Source organism: Thamnophis sirtalis, unplaced genomic scaffold (genome assembly GCF_051295495.1).
Source record: "Thamnophis sirtalis isolate CommonGarterSnake01/CBP01778 unplaced genomic scaffold, rThaSir2_p1.2 scaffold_12, whole genome shotgun sequence".
NCBI classification, from domain to species: domain Eukaryota; kingdom Metazoa; phylum Chordata; class Lepidosauria; order Squamata; family Natricidae; genus Thamnophis; species Thamnophis sirtalis.
The window spans coordinates 34,553,830-34,568,744 of NW_028261392.1; the positions used below are offsets into that span (position 1 = coordinate 34,553,830).

The 14,915-nt window shown below is 36.3% G+C and overlaps 2 protein-coding genes across 2 annotated transcripts in view; both read right to left on the reverse strand.

Moving 5' to 3' along the window:
• Positions 1 to 782: 782 nt before the first annotated feature.
• RPL31 (ribosomal protein L31) lies at positions 783 to 6,914 on the reverse strand. The gene is made up of 5 exons (XM_014073348.2): positions 6,832 to 6,914; positions 5,353 to 5,459; positions 4,006 to 4,131; positions 1,535 to 1,647; positions 783 to 896 (listed from the first exon to the last, which is right to left on the reverse strand). The coding sequence occupies exons 2-5, from the start codon at positions 5,457 to 5,459 to the stop codon at positions 865 to 867; spliced, it is 378 nt and encodes a 125-aa protein (XP_013928823.1). The 5' UTR covers positions 6,832 to 6,914; the 3' UTR covers positions 783 to 864.
• A 6,054-nt stretch (positions 6,915 to 12,968) lies between these two features.
• NPAS2 (neuronal PAS domain protein 2) overlaps positions 12,969 to 14,915 on the reverse strand; it is a 58,511-nt gene continuing 56,564 nt past the window's right edge. The window contains exon 19 of the mRNA XM_087726244.1: positions 12,969 to 14,467. Coding sequence (XP_087582370.1) covers positions 14,297 to 14,467 — 171 coding nt within the window. The 3' untranslated portion in view covers positions 12,969 to 14,296. The remainder of the gene's footprint in view (positions 14,468 to 14,915) is intronic.

Here is a 14,915-nt window from a genome sequence, read left to right on the forward strand (position 1 = left end):
GAGTATGATTGGAAAAGTTTCAAGTTATGATGTATGGTGGTTACCTTACTCATTTTGTTTTCTTCCAAAAAGGCCTTTAGATACCTGTCTAGCACAGGAATGCTAGGTGTACTCCAAAGGAAAACTGGAAAAAAGCCTCTTTTGGTCAGGAGTCAGTCATTTTCAAGGGGGTAAAATAGACGACTTAAGGAATTCAGTTTACTTCTAGAATCCCCTTTTTAGAAAAAAAACACAACTAAAATGCTTGCTTGGTACTACCACTCTATGGGCTGCAAATCTGATGCACTACCTGATCAGGTAAATATTTGTATAAACAAAAGGAAGCAATAAATCCTCATTGGAACTTGTATAGAAACTTACATACAAACTTTTTTTTCTCTACCCAACTTGGGGGGGGGGGATTTCTGCCAACAGCATCTTCATTGTGAAATTCTTGCAGTCTTAATTGTTGATCTGAAGGGGAACATTATATTTATTTTCCTCCAATCTTGACATGTTCTATTGTCCAATACATTTATTTCATTCCAGAACTTGCAAGGGAAGTTGTTTTGCAAGAAAAACGGGAAGTGTGAAAAAGATATCTTTCTTTCACTATCTGACAAGAGGTCATTATAAAATTTGACTTCTCATATATCAGACATTCCAAGAAGACAAGGTTGCCCTTATTTTTCTTCATATCATTAGAATTATTAAGAAAAACTGTGACCTACCAGGCAATTGGAAGTCTTGTTTCACTTTTGAGCAAATGTGGAATTCAATTGCTGATCGGTAACCCAGAGTAATCTGATTGCAAAATGTTTAATACCAATTTAATATCAATCTACATATTTAATACCAATTTAGCATTTTTATTGTAATAAAAGCTTAGTTTTCATCTACATTAACAGTCTGTAGACCTGCAAAGGAAAAAAAGACAAACCATGTTATAGAGAGAGCTGAATATACAAGTAGTCCTCAATTTACAACAGTTCATTTAGTGATCATACAAAGTTACGACACTGAAAAAGTGACTTATGACCATTTTTCACACTTAGGACCTTTGTAGCAGTCCCACTAATTCATATTTATGACCGCTGTGGTGTCACATGATCACCTTTTGCAACCTTTTGATAAGCAAAATCATTTAATTCATAAATTGAAGGCTATCTGTACTAATAGAATATACTGTGTTTCCCTGAAAATAAGTCAGGGTCTTATTTTCTTTTGAACCCCCCTCCAAAATAAACACTTGGCCTTATTTTTGGGGAGGTTTTATGGAGGTTTTAATGATTTTATGGTGAACATTGTCACTTCATGGCTGCCGCTGTGTTGCACTATTCTCAGGGACGGCTTATTTTCAGGAGAGGGCTTATTGTAGTGCATGCGCTCAAAAGTCCAATTGGGCTTATTATCGGGGGAGGTCTTATTTTCGGGAAAACAGGGTGACACATGCAATTATATATGTAACTTGTTTTTCTTGAAAATGATGCAATTACTTCTAAACAATCACATTTAAAGAAATATGGATGTTTTTTTAATATAGAATACAATTTACCTTTGAAGGTGGTGACTGGCACATAAGTAACCAGTGTATACAATTTATTGGGTGAATCTTCATCTTCATTGCGCTTTCGGGATAAGCGTACTCGGATACGATAAGGAACATTCCTGTAAAATATATGCAACGTTTAGAAGCATGTTTTTTTATTTTATGCTAGTACTTTGCTCTCTAAAAGGTAGGCAAGTTATGTATAATAGCAGTATTTTTTTTATACTTTTACCTAAAAAACTCCAATGTAAAAGTTTAGCTTTATTTCTAAAAAAAGGCTGCTGTGTTTATTTAAAGTAATGTTAATTAAAGCAGTCCTGGCTTAATTACAATTTAGACTGGCAACTCCACTAAGCACTGTTGCTAAGCAGAAAATCAGCTAGTAATGGTAGGGTTACACCAATTCCTGTTTGGTCATTATGCAAGACATCACATGATTGTAATTCTTACAATAAACATATTATGAACTGTAATTGTAATTTCCGCATAACTGTTAGTAGAAAGCCTGATGTGAAGCATACAAACGGCACTCACATGACCAAAGACTGATCAATCAATCAGAAAAGAGCTGGAAGAGACTTTGGAGGTCTTCTAGTCCAACTCCCTGCTCAAATAAGAAAACAAGTGGCTATCCAGTCTCTTCTTAGAAACCTCCAGTGATGAAGCACCTACAACCTCTGAAGGCAAACTGTTCCACTGATTAATTATTCTATTGGGAAGTTTCTCCTTAATTCCAGGTTGCTTCTCTCCTTGACTAGTTTTCATCCATTGTTTCTTGTCTTGCCTTCTGCTGCTTTGGAAAATAAATTGACTCCTCTTGTTTGTGGCAACCCGTCAAATACTGAAACACTGCTATCGTGTCACCCCTAGTCCTTCTTTCTCTAGATTGGCCATACCCTACTCTTGGCCTTTAATCCACTTTGCACTGTTTCCAAAATCACATCTTTTTTGTAAGGTGAGGAAAATGGGAAGCAGTATTCCAAAAGTGATCTTACTATTTATAAGGCTTTATAAAGCAGTATTAATACTTCACAGGGTTTTGATTTTATGCCTATTTATACAACCAAGGATTGTATTAGTGTTTTTGGTTGCCGCAGCACACTACTGGATCATGTTTAAGTGATCATCCACTAGGACTCCAAGGTCCCTATCAGACCCTCCAAGGTCCCTCTTTGAGTCAGATTTCACCTAACCTGTGCTTACACCTTTGGTCTTTCCTGCCTAAATGTAAAATCTTACTTTTCTCCACATTAAATTTCATGTTGTTGGATAAGTTTTTTTGGATCCTGAGCTTGTCTTCTGGGGTGTTGGCTATTCCTCCAAGCTTAGTGTTATCTGCAAATTTGATGAGTTCCCCTTTGTCATCTAAGTCATTTATGAAGATATGAAGAGTACTGGGCCTAAAATGGAACCTTGTGGTACCCCACTGGTTCCTTCCCTCCATATAGATGTAGGGCTATTCATTGAGTAGAGTTTGTCAGCCAGTTACAAATCCATCTGGTGGTAATTTTGTGATGCAAGTAAACAGAAGGATTGATCATAAAGCTGGAGTTTGTTTTTCAGATTATTGTAATTTCCAGTAGTCATTAAAAAAGACAGAATGCAAGGACTACCTGTGACCTATATTCTTCAAGAGAATAACCTCAATCATTTGGATTTATAACTGCATCTGATTATTAGAGCAGGTAGTCCTTGAGTTATGACCCATAATTGAGCCCAAAAATTGTGTTGCTAAGTGAACCATTTAAGTGACTGCCCCATTTTACAACTTTTCTTGCCACAGTTAAGTGAATCATTGCATTTGTTAAGTTACTAACATGGTTGTTAAGTGAATCTGGATTCCCCATTGACTTTGCTTGACAAAAAGTCACAAAAGCAGACTACACGATTCCAGGACATTGCAACTGTCATAAACGTGAGTCAGTTGTCAAGCATCTGAATTTTGATCATGTGACCATGGGGAGGCTTGCAATGGTTGCAAGTGAAAAAAAGTCATGTCACTTTTTTCAGTGCCGCTTTAACTGAACAGTCATTAAATGAAATGTTGCAACTTGAGTACTAGCTGTACATTAAGAAGCACCCGTCATTCTCAATCTATCCTACTCCACAGGGTTATGGAGAAAAAATGAAAAATAAAAATATTATATAAGGAAGAGCCTTGTATTTGTGTGAAAGGATGAAAAAAAAAACCAACAAATAACATAGTATATTTTCTTTTTTACCCTTCAATCATTTGCAATATTCAGAGACTCTCTGGATAAGTCCTTTTTCTTGGTAAGGTTTTTTCAGAAGTGGTTGGCCATGGCTTCCTTACCAGTTCTAAAAAAATTTCACCAGCCACTTTAGTAGTTGAATGTATTAAAACATTACATTAGCCTCTCATCATACCCATCTTACTTGTGCAAACACTGAGTATTCCTTTGCACTGATCAAAGAACAGGAGAGCACCTTGATCAAGGAAAACAATCTGATGATACCTTATTCCTTTTGTCCAGACAGCCTTGTTCAAACGGGTGTCAATGCGTACATCGGGAGTACCCATTTCCTTCATGGCAAATTTTCGAATCTCCTTAAGAGCACGAGGAGCCCGTTTCTTGAAGCCCCTAAGAGTACAAAAATAAATAAAGACTGTGCCATCGAGTCAGAGGTTCTGCTTTTATATTTAGACATCAGCTTTAAATAATATAAAAGGTATGCACATTCAAAGGAACCTTTCATACATATCTTTTCACACAGCTATATTGCACAGCTGAATGCACACAGCTGCCTTCACACACACAAAGCAGAAGCAGACTTTGAAGCAATTATACATCCTAAGACACAGCTGCTTTAAAGCTGTAAAGGGTGTTCATTCATTCTAACACATCCAGTCAGTTTTTGAAAATGCTTACAGAGCCTGAATATAATGGATATAAATCTATAAACCTCTATTTTTTTAAAAAAAAAAACCTATTACATTCACTATTACATACTTTTGGTATGTTCAAATATTTATTACAAAGACCAGTAAATTAAAAATGAGTATCTAATTAAAAGTTCTAGAATAAAATAGTAAAAAATAACAAATAAAATCTATGCTGAAATCATAATTGGACAGCCTATCTATTAGTTGCAGGTAAACAAGAGCACAGACTGTTATAATGTAATATTAGTCATATTGTGAAGGCCTATAGTTATCAGGTACTACAACACAACATAATATCAAAAGATTTAGTGCATTAATTGTATACAATGGTTATAATGGATTGTTCATCAGGTTTCCGCAAATCTTTAATGCAAGTGCGCAGAATCTAGTCACCTGCATTGTGACGATACTTTTGGTATGTTTTAGAAACAATTTACAGAAGCAAAATACAGGAACTTTAGTGTTCTAAACAGATATTTTGCCCTAAACAGGGCAAATTCAGGAAACTTTAGAGGGCTCTCAAACTACAAGCTTAGTAGCAGCACTTTGACAACAGTGATGTCATATTTGATAAAGAATATTACAGCTGGCTGGCCAATATTTTCATTTCAGGCTTTTCTATAAACTGGAGAGATTATGGCAATACTAAATACCACCTTTCAGGGCTTTTATTGAGCCAATCCATAATACCCCAGAAATTTTACTGGCCCTCTGGGACTAAGTGCTTCTAATATCTGTGCCATTCTACATTCTTATTTCTCTTCAAATAAATCCAATAAGTACATCTTATGAATCAACCTTAGCAATCACTGATCTATTTCTGAATTTAAAATATTAAAGCTATTTTAAAAGGGAATTAACAAAATGTTGAAAATTAAAACAGTCTGATCAAAATTAAAACAGAGGAGAAAACACTCACACGCCATGGATCCTTTTGTGAATATTTATAGTATATTCTCGAGTAACCACCTCATTGATGGCTGATCGGCCTTTCTTCTTTTCACCACCTTTCTTTGCAGGGGCCATCTGTTTATAACATGCAACAAAAATAGAATATTGTACAGACTTTTGTAGAATAGCATAACATCAAGTTTCACACAATGCAATCGTATGTCATCTACAAAATCTGATCCCAAATTTTGGGACAGCTCAAAAGCAGTTTTGGGCAACATTCCTTTTGAACAAGTTTAAAGGCAAAGTTTGCTTTTTGTCCAATATACTTACATTTATACCAATTACACAATTATTTCATTAGAATATGAAATATCTAACTACTACTACGTTCGTGTCAGAAGTACCTTTGCCAAGGCACTTCCAGGTTAAAAGGATTAGCCGATGAGATCATCATTGCCCAGGGGATGCCCAAGGAAGTGGTACCATACTTATTTATCTACTTGCATTCGCACGATTTCGAAATGCTAGGTGGGCAGGAGCTGGGACAAATTGACAGGAACTCATCCAATAACAATTTGAAAGACAGATATGGGACTAAAAATAGTGGCAAAGTAAGTTTAGAGAGCTTAACAATGTCCATCACAGAATCTCTGTCATAGCACTGCATTCAGTCCCTTCAAATCTTGGGGTACTGAGTATTGTTCTATCAATGACTGTTGCAACTAAGATACAACTGATAATTGGTATATCCTATGGACCCAAATACTGTGTAAGAAATCCTACCTCAGCAAAACTCTAGAATAGCATTCAATGGTGCAGTTCTCTACAGCTACAGTATATCGAGGTATTATTTAGGGGGGAAGCATTAAAATTTAGAATTTAGCTACAAAGCACATCCTGGGCTTTTTACACAGCAGCTAAAGGAGAGCACAAATGGCTGATGCTCTGGAAAAACAGTCCATCAAGGAAGTGATTCACAACAAGTGAGTCTACGTCTACGGACAAGAATACACTGATCCACGATCCATATTTGGGCGATGAGTTAAAACTTTTTGAATGCAATTTTATTCATCAGTACTAAAGAGGAGAATCATATTTTTGCTCATGTCAAAAGCATTAGATGGGCAAAAAGATGATGTGGCTTACAGCCTGTGATTTTTGACACTTTCTATGTATCTTCCTAGGGACTTCTCTAGAATAATACACATATATTATAGAGCAATATCTGTTTCCCAGCCTGTTTTATATTAGCCATTCCTGTTGCTTCCAATTATCTCTATTCTCACACATTCAAGCGAAACGGCCCTGCGTGCAGGCCGGCATTGCGAGAGAAAAACATTTCGGGCACTTATGGGGAATCTTTCAACGTCAGCGCCAAAACATGCAGCCCTCCGTGAGCGACATCATTCCAACAGCCAGGATGGCTCGGAATCCCTGCCCTAAAAAGGTCCATCGCTACGGATGGAGTCGGATAACAACCAAAACCCACATTACGGCTACTCACCCTGCTTAGGACAAGCTCGGAAAGGAAGAGCCGCAGGAATTATGGGAGGAAATCAAGGAAACCGGAAGTATCATAGAGATCGAAAAAGAGCAACGAAAAAGAGCAACGAAAAAAATAGCTAGCTTCCGGGTTAGAAGGCGGATGTTGAGGGGTGGATTGTTTGTTTGGACGGGCGACGTGCAGTTTTATCTATTTTTTTGTTTTCCATGGTTAAGTGGAAATTATAAATGTTCATTAGAGCCAATGAAAGGAAAGAAAGAATACATTAGTCCTGGAGATACGGCAGCAACTGGGTTTTTGCTAAGGCAAGAGACTCGATTGACTTTTAAATATTCTTAAAACAGAATAAAAAGTTGTAAACTATATCCTTCTCCCATTGAAAAATTCTTGGTTGAGGTTGGGTGAGAAAAAGAGGAACCAAGAGGAGCCAAGCCAATTGTATATCATGTAAAATCGCATTTTTATTCTCTACTCTCCCACGTTGCTTCTCAACCTTCAACTGTTTGTTCTGATTTCCCATTTTGGGAATAAAAGAAATGGCTTAGTGTGGGATTTTGCAGCCTTTTACGAGTAGAAAGAAAAAGCCTGCCTGAGAAGAAATCAAATTTTAAATAAGAGATAAGCCAGTCTGGGAATTCCCAGATATTCCAGACTTTTAATTACCATAGACCAGCCAGCATGACTAATGAAGTGCTGAGAAAAATGTAATACTGTATTAATTCTGCAGACCACCATGTATTCTTTTGCCTGGTAACATTTGACATCTGCACGTCAAATGATAGCTTGTTAAACTCGAATATAATCTCATTTTATTTTATTTCTTGGGCATCCACAGGAGGAAGAACATCTACAAATAATTTGAATACAATGGATGTGCAACTTGTTAGTTTAAAATCCTTTCTATTTGGAATCACTTTGTAGCTGCCAGTATTTCAGAATAATAGCAGTATGATTATTTCAGCATTCCTGATATAGCATAGTGTATATTAAAAATCTTTTATACCCAATACATATACTGTGTGTCAAAAAGACTAATTATATGTGTTTACTTTATTGTGTGTTTACAGTAGAGATGGAAAAACTTTACATTCCAATACTGAGTAAGATTTCAAGAACCATATTCCAATGTTGATGGAGGAAAGTAAAGCAGATAGAATACATAAAATAAAACCATTGGTGCCATTCAGCTGGTTCTATCTGGTTTGGGAAAACTGGTAGCGGTGGCAAAGAGAGGCTCCACCCACCCGTCCAGACATCATCACGTCCTGTTTTTGACGCTCTGCGCATGTACAGAGGTCCTGCGCGCATGCTCACATTTGCAAACCGGTAGCGAACATAAGTTGATTTCACCCCTGAATAAAACCAACATCCTAAATAAGGAGCAGTATCCATTACAAATACCTCCCCTGTATGCTTTTTTAGAAGTAAACAGATTTGTACTTCCATATGCCTTTTCCTTGTATAGCACCTTGAAGTAGGCAAGATTATTCTGTAATTACAGAGCTGCTGTAATAGATGGGTGGCATACACATTTAATAAAGTATCAGTTTCTTCTTTGCAAACCTACTCAAAAGTGATTTTCAAAAGTTTTAATGTGGCTTGTTTCCAGATAAGCATGTATAAGCCTGCTTCCCCTCCCCACCTTAAGTGCAGCTGAAGGAGCAGAGATGCCATCCAGAGATGCTACAGAGATGCTATCCTGTAGCCACACATAACTGCCTGCACAGTTATACTCTGCACCAGCTGAATCTTCCTGATGCTCTTTAAGGGCAGCCCCATATAGAATGTGTTACAGCAGGGTTCTCAACCCCCTTTGAATACCTTTTGTGGCCATGGACCATGGCCACAGATCCCCAAAACTTATATCATGGTTTAAATAATAAAATTTCTTCAAGGCTTTGCGGCGATGATGACATGCCCCCCCCCAAGTGTCCGCAGACCACAGATTGAGAACCACTGTGTTACAGCAATTTACTCAGATTTGTTACATAGGAATAAGATAAAAGCCAGATGATAAAGTGGGTTTCATGTGAACATGAAGAGCCAGGGGAAAAAACAGAGTTTCAAAATAATTTTATTGATTACAGATTATTTTACCTAAGATTCTTTTTCAAATATTTTTATTAAGAATTATACATGAAGAGAGTAAAAGTCAATACAAACTACGAAAAATACAAACAGAAAAATATAAAAAGGAGGTGGTGTATTTTTTAAAAAAGAACAGAAAGGGAAAGAGAAAGAAAAAAGAAATAACTTCATCCCAGCAGGTAAAAATAATTTTAATAATTTACCACTATCTCTGAATAAAACATAATCTCTCTTCTCCCCCTTATCTCTTAGATAAGGAAAATAAGATCCAAATGGTACATAAATCCATCTTTGTCAGCAAAAGTCCAATAAGGGCAACCATTTTAACCATGTTTGAATATGTTTATCATATGCATCTTTTCTAATTTTTAGAATTATTCTTTATAACTCTTTTTAAAGTTTCAGTGTGCTGCTTATCTGTGTTTCAAAGCAAAAATCCTTCAAAACTTACACATTTCTTTTATATCAATAAGTAAAATTATTCTTCGTCACTTAAAAAAAAATCCATCCAAATCATAGCAGAACTCTTTTGTCTATTCAGACTAAAAAAAAATCCAGATCAGATTCCTGGTTTAATGCCTGTTCATCTCCTTTAAAGAATGATTCATTTATCTGATCCATTTGTATTACATTTAAATCCTCTTCAAATTAATTTCATAGACATCCATTGCAACACACAGTTGTTTTACAACTTCATAAGAATAAACTGTCAAATTTTGAATCATTTGATCCATTCTATTTTTAAAAATGCCCTAATTTCTGTTCTTTATCCTCTGGTTCTAGTGTGTCCAGCCTTCAAGGTCTCCTTATCATTAAAAAAAATTAAAGTAATCTATTTTCCATTGAGAAAATATCTTCTAAATAATTCAGAATTATAATTCCGAATCCCTCTAGCCCCTTAATCCGTTACCAATTTTCAAAATCTATCTACCAAGTTCTTTTTTGCTCCAAATATAATATAGTTCTAAAACTTTTAAAATCAAATTTACACCATAGTTTTTTAAGGAGGTGGAAACTCAAACAATGAATACAGTAAAACCTTGCCAGTCTGAAGAGTCTTCATATGCAACCCCCCCCCCCAATCAAAAACATGATTAAGTTATAAGACTTGATGTAATTTAATATCCATGAAGGCTGCTTTGAGTATGAGCTTAATCCTGATTATAAGCCATATTACCTATAGGCATTTAAAAACTGCAGTTTCCAGTCTGCTCATATCCAGAACCACATGGATAATCTCAATTATATTTCCTTTGTTCTGAAGAAATTATGCCAGTTAGGATCCAGCGGCATCTTGGAAAAGCTATCTTGCTAGCCAACAAGAGCCAGCAAGGTGTCAGCTCACCATGGTATATACAGGAACTCTCCAGTAATTAATTTTAAAGGGCAATGTTTGCTGTAACGCTACATTTTGAGAAACTTGGCTATTTTCAAGGTATACCATTTGTAGCAACAAGCTATTTTGCATCCATAGCAACATCGTGGGACTAGATAAAGTTTTGATCATGACCTTAACCATTAAATAGAAAAATTAATATAATTTGATTAAACCTACAGGTAGTCTTCACTTAACAATGGTAATTGCAATCAGAGTTTCTGTTGCTAAGCACTGCAATCATAAAGCATGATGCTACATGACCACATTGCTTAGTGAGAGCAATCCTGGCAGTCCCTGTTGCCATTGTTAACCAAAAATCATGAATCATTAAGCAAGAACCTCATGTAATTATGATTTGCAAATTCCTGCAGGCTTCCTCTAAGCAAAGTCAATGGGAAAGCTGGCTGGAAGTTGCAAGTCCTGAGTGGTCAGAGGGTGGATGAGTATTCCAAAGTGAATCAAGAAATTCTCTGGCACCGCATGAGTGCATGCAGGCTTAGGAGGAAGTGCTGCAGTGCTGCAAAAGTGCATGAGTCTGGAGTGCATGGGTCTGGAGAGGGGATATTGTAGCACAAAGTGTGAGATCCCTGGAGAAAAACTGGCAGGACCAACTTCCAACTTTCTCTGCTGGCTTCTCCAATCACTTTTCTTGTGAGAAGCCAGTAAGAAAAGTTGCATCACATGACTGGCAAATGCTGCAACTATCATAAGTGCAAGCCAAGTGCTCAGATCACAGTCCGTAGGGAGGCTGGAACTTTGAAGACTATTCAGGCTATCACTCATTCTGTGGCACTGCAACTTTGAATGGTCGCTGAACAAGTTGTTAACTAAAACAACTTGTATTATCCTATTGGCCTCTAAATATCAGACATTTAAATAGCATTGAACATGTATAACTGGGTTATCTGTAAACAGTAGACGTGTAGGATAATTATCCTGATTGTATGGGGGGAAAGCTACAGAGGAATATTTCCTATATGCCTTAGTAAGTTACTACTTGGTAAATGAGCCCCTGCATTTCCTACATACTGTATATGTTGTACTGCACACTGAATAGTTAACTTATTAACCTTGCTGAATACAATACTTTGAATGCTGCTACTTGTCTCAAGGGAAAAGACTGAGAAAAGGAATACAAAGGATGGAAGCCATAGGCAATGGCCAATTTACAATAAATCATAGGCTGGTTTGGCAGTCTTATGTTTCTGATCAGAGCATATGTCTTATCAAAAGCATACTGTTGACACATGTATTAAACCTATAACACTGAAACTGTCTTGCTATATCTAAATTCTCACCCACAAAAAAGTTTAAAAACAAGTATTCTAAAATGACCTCATCTTAGATAAAGTGATAAATTGGAATATAAAATAGGTTTATTAAAATATATACTACTATTTCTGGTAGCTTTTAATAGACTTTTGCTGATTAAAACTGAAAAAATGGCTTTTATAATTTGATTATTACTAAGGGATGAGATACGTAAAGAAGACCTGAAGTTACCATATTTTTCGGAGTATAAGACACACTGGAGTATAAGACGCACCAAGGTTTTGAAGAGGCAAATTTTAAAAAAAAGTAGATAGGTAGATAGAGGGAGAGAAAGAGAGAGAAATACAGTAGGTAGGTAGGGAGAGAGAGAGTAGTTAGGTAGGTAGGTAGATGAAGGGATAGAGAGAGATAGAAATACAGTAGGGAGGGAGGGAGGGAGAGTTTAGGTAGGGAGAGAGAAGGGGTAGGTAGGTGGGTAGAGGGACAGAGAGAGAGAAATATATATATAGAGAAATACAGTAGATAGGTAGAGGGAGAGAGGGAGAGTAGGTAGGTTTGTAGGTAGAGGGAGAGAGGGAGAGAAATAGAGGGAGAGGGAGAGAAATACAGTAGATAGGTAGGGAGAGAGTGAGTAGGTAGGTACGTAGGTGGATAGAGGGGGAGAGAGAAATACAGTAGATAGGTAGGGAGAGAGAGAGTAGGTAGGTAGGTAGATGTTTCCAGTGTATTTATCCCTGTGCTGGAGAAGGAAATCGCTAACAATCTGCAGCACCTATGACTGTTTCTGCTGGCACAGCACTTGATAATCTAATTCTCATCAATCAGTTAAAGAGCTTTCCAAAAGGGAAAAAAAAGTTTTTGCACTCTGCAAACCTCCTCAAAACGGCCCATATTTTGCGAAAATGGGCCTGTTTTTTTAAAAAAAGGCATGAATAGCCTAGTTGGGGGGGGGGCATACAGAGAGCTCCTAGGGGCAAGAACAAGCAAAAAACGGCCCATTTTTTTGCGAAAATGGGCGTTTTTTGTCAAAAAACTTGCATGTATAGCCATATGGAGGCTTATACAGTGCTGCTGGGGACTGTGGGGGCAAAAAAGGGCCATTTTTTGCTCATTTCTGCCCTCCCTAGCCCCCAGGAGCTCTCTGAAAGTCTCTATAAGGGTATGCACAATCATTTTTGTGAAGTGGACAGGGCTTCGGAAAGCAACAAAATGCTGTATTCGATGTATAAGACTCACCCAGATTTTCAGCCTCTTTTTTGAGGAAAAAAGGTGCATCTTATACTCCGAAAAATACAGTAAGTTACTGAAGTTATTTATACTATTGGAGAAAGAAGGAGTCTTTTATATATCTTTCTTTTTTGTTCCTTTTTATTTTCTTATTTCTATCTCTTTTTATTTCTCTTTCTCTCTTCTTTAATTTTTATATTTTTCTCCATTTGTATCAGTCTTTGTATTTGCAAACTCTAATAAAAATTGTTACAAAAAAACTAAGAGCAATTCATCTTCCATACACAAAATAATCTCCACATATTCTCATATATTTTTTATTTTATATAGAAATTGGTCGTGGTTTTGGTTTTTTAACAACAACATTTTAACACTACTTATTCTATAATAACGTAAAATATCTCTTAGAAACATTAATGTAAAGCATACAAAGTGCAACGCTTTAAGGAAAAATTCCACCTTAAATATAATCATGAAATAGATATGTAATAGAGTTGCAGCATTTTTCCACTTAATGGGCTGTGACACAGTGCATATTCTTCCAATGCTTGTTCTATGACTAGCGAAGAAACTCTTCCATAATGAGAGAAAAATATAAAGAGTTTGGACAGCGTGATTTTATGTTGGAATAAATAGCTGCATGATTGTGCTTAGGGTAACTGTTTATACTATACTAAATGGATAGGAAGCTGTCATTGTAACTTCTTGACAGTAGAAACATTGGGTGGGGTGACGATAACAAGTTTAATACTTGCAATTTATGAGTCCAAAGGGTACAGACTACAGATGTGTTGATTGTTCTAAAGAAATGACAGCATGATTTATCTCACTGCTTATTTGGCCGCTGAAACAGGAATTTTCCTAAGTCAAAGTGCCAAGTTATGCTCATTGTGCAAAACAATTAACGATTAGTCATAATAAAAAATAAAATCTGAATATTTTTTTTAACCAATGGTTTTCATTTTAAATGATCAAAAATAATGAAAGCCAAGTGTTTTCCCCGCTTCTTGATTTTTGTAGAGAAGTCAGAACCCTTTCTGCCCAACTATTCAACTGAATCATCTAGGAAAAATGTACCAGTTAGTGCCCCAGTGTCAAAGTAATGGTACATATTACTATTAGTGGTCCTTATTGCTGTGCAGCATTTTAAACACCATCTATCAAAGTGTTAAGAGTATGTGTAGTAACATATGAGTGTTTAGGGTATGAAAAACCTTAAATTAGGTACATTTTCCCTAGGACAAGACACAGTTCCATTCAGATGTTGCAAACAGGTGCTACATTCATGCTCCCACCTAACGGAAACACTCTTTGTAAATGGAATCCAAAACACCGCAGTCTTATTATTTCATAGTATAACCACAAAATAGTGCAAATACCTGCAAAATGTTCCCTTTCCATTTTATTGCACTATTTCACCAAGGTCCTAGTATTCTTTATAACACAAACATTTCCCTCCCACTAATAAAGTTAAGTGTGCATTGACAGAGAAGGCAGAATCTATTGCCGATGTTGCACATTTAAGTTTTCAGATAAGCTCATGGTACTTCTGGCAGCAGGTTGGTGCTTCATTGGCATGTGGTGGTACTCAATACCTCCTTCCTGTAGAGAGTAGGGAGTCGCAGGCAGAGAATCTGCTTGCTCCCTGTGCAAAGAGTCTGCCGGCGGTACCTATATATAACAAACAAAATTAATGCAGTTTAAAATGGTTCAATAAGTCAAAAATAATTCAGTTTTTATTGCAAAATGTGTGATTTTTTAACTATTCAACTATACTAATCATGGTCCAGATTTGATATAATTATAGACCAAAGGCTTAATTAAATTGAAATTCTTTGATTTAATCAATGGCTTGGACAGTAAACAGCGAATTAACCAATGTCATCAAGGATTCTCTCTTAAATTCTATTTTGTAACAAACATAGTTTTCTATTATATTTTGCAACAACTCTAAATCTTTCTAAGACGATCTTGTTTGGCATTAATATTTCAGTTTAATTGCATTTTCAAGTGCATGCACATTTGGAAAATCAATCCAACTTAGATCTTGGGACTTACTACCTATATTTCTCATATTAAACATTCAAAGTTGTTATAAAAACTAAATGTGTTTTCTGCC

Coding starts and splice junctions, on each gene's coding strand:
- RPL31 (XM_014073348.2), bottom strand. CDS start 5,459: ATGGCCCCTGCAAAGAAAGGTGGTGAAAAGAAGAAAGGCCGATCAGCC. Junction 1,648..4,005: donor GTCTGGACAAAAGGAATAAG/GTATCATCAGAT, acceptor TATATTTTACAG/GAATGTTCCTTATCGTATCC. Junction 897..1,534: donor GCCAGTCACCACCTTCAAAG/GTAAATTGTATT, acceptor TTTCCTTTGCAG/GTCTACAGACTGTTAATGTA.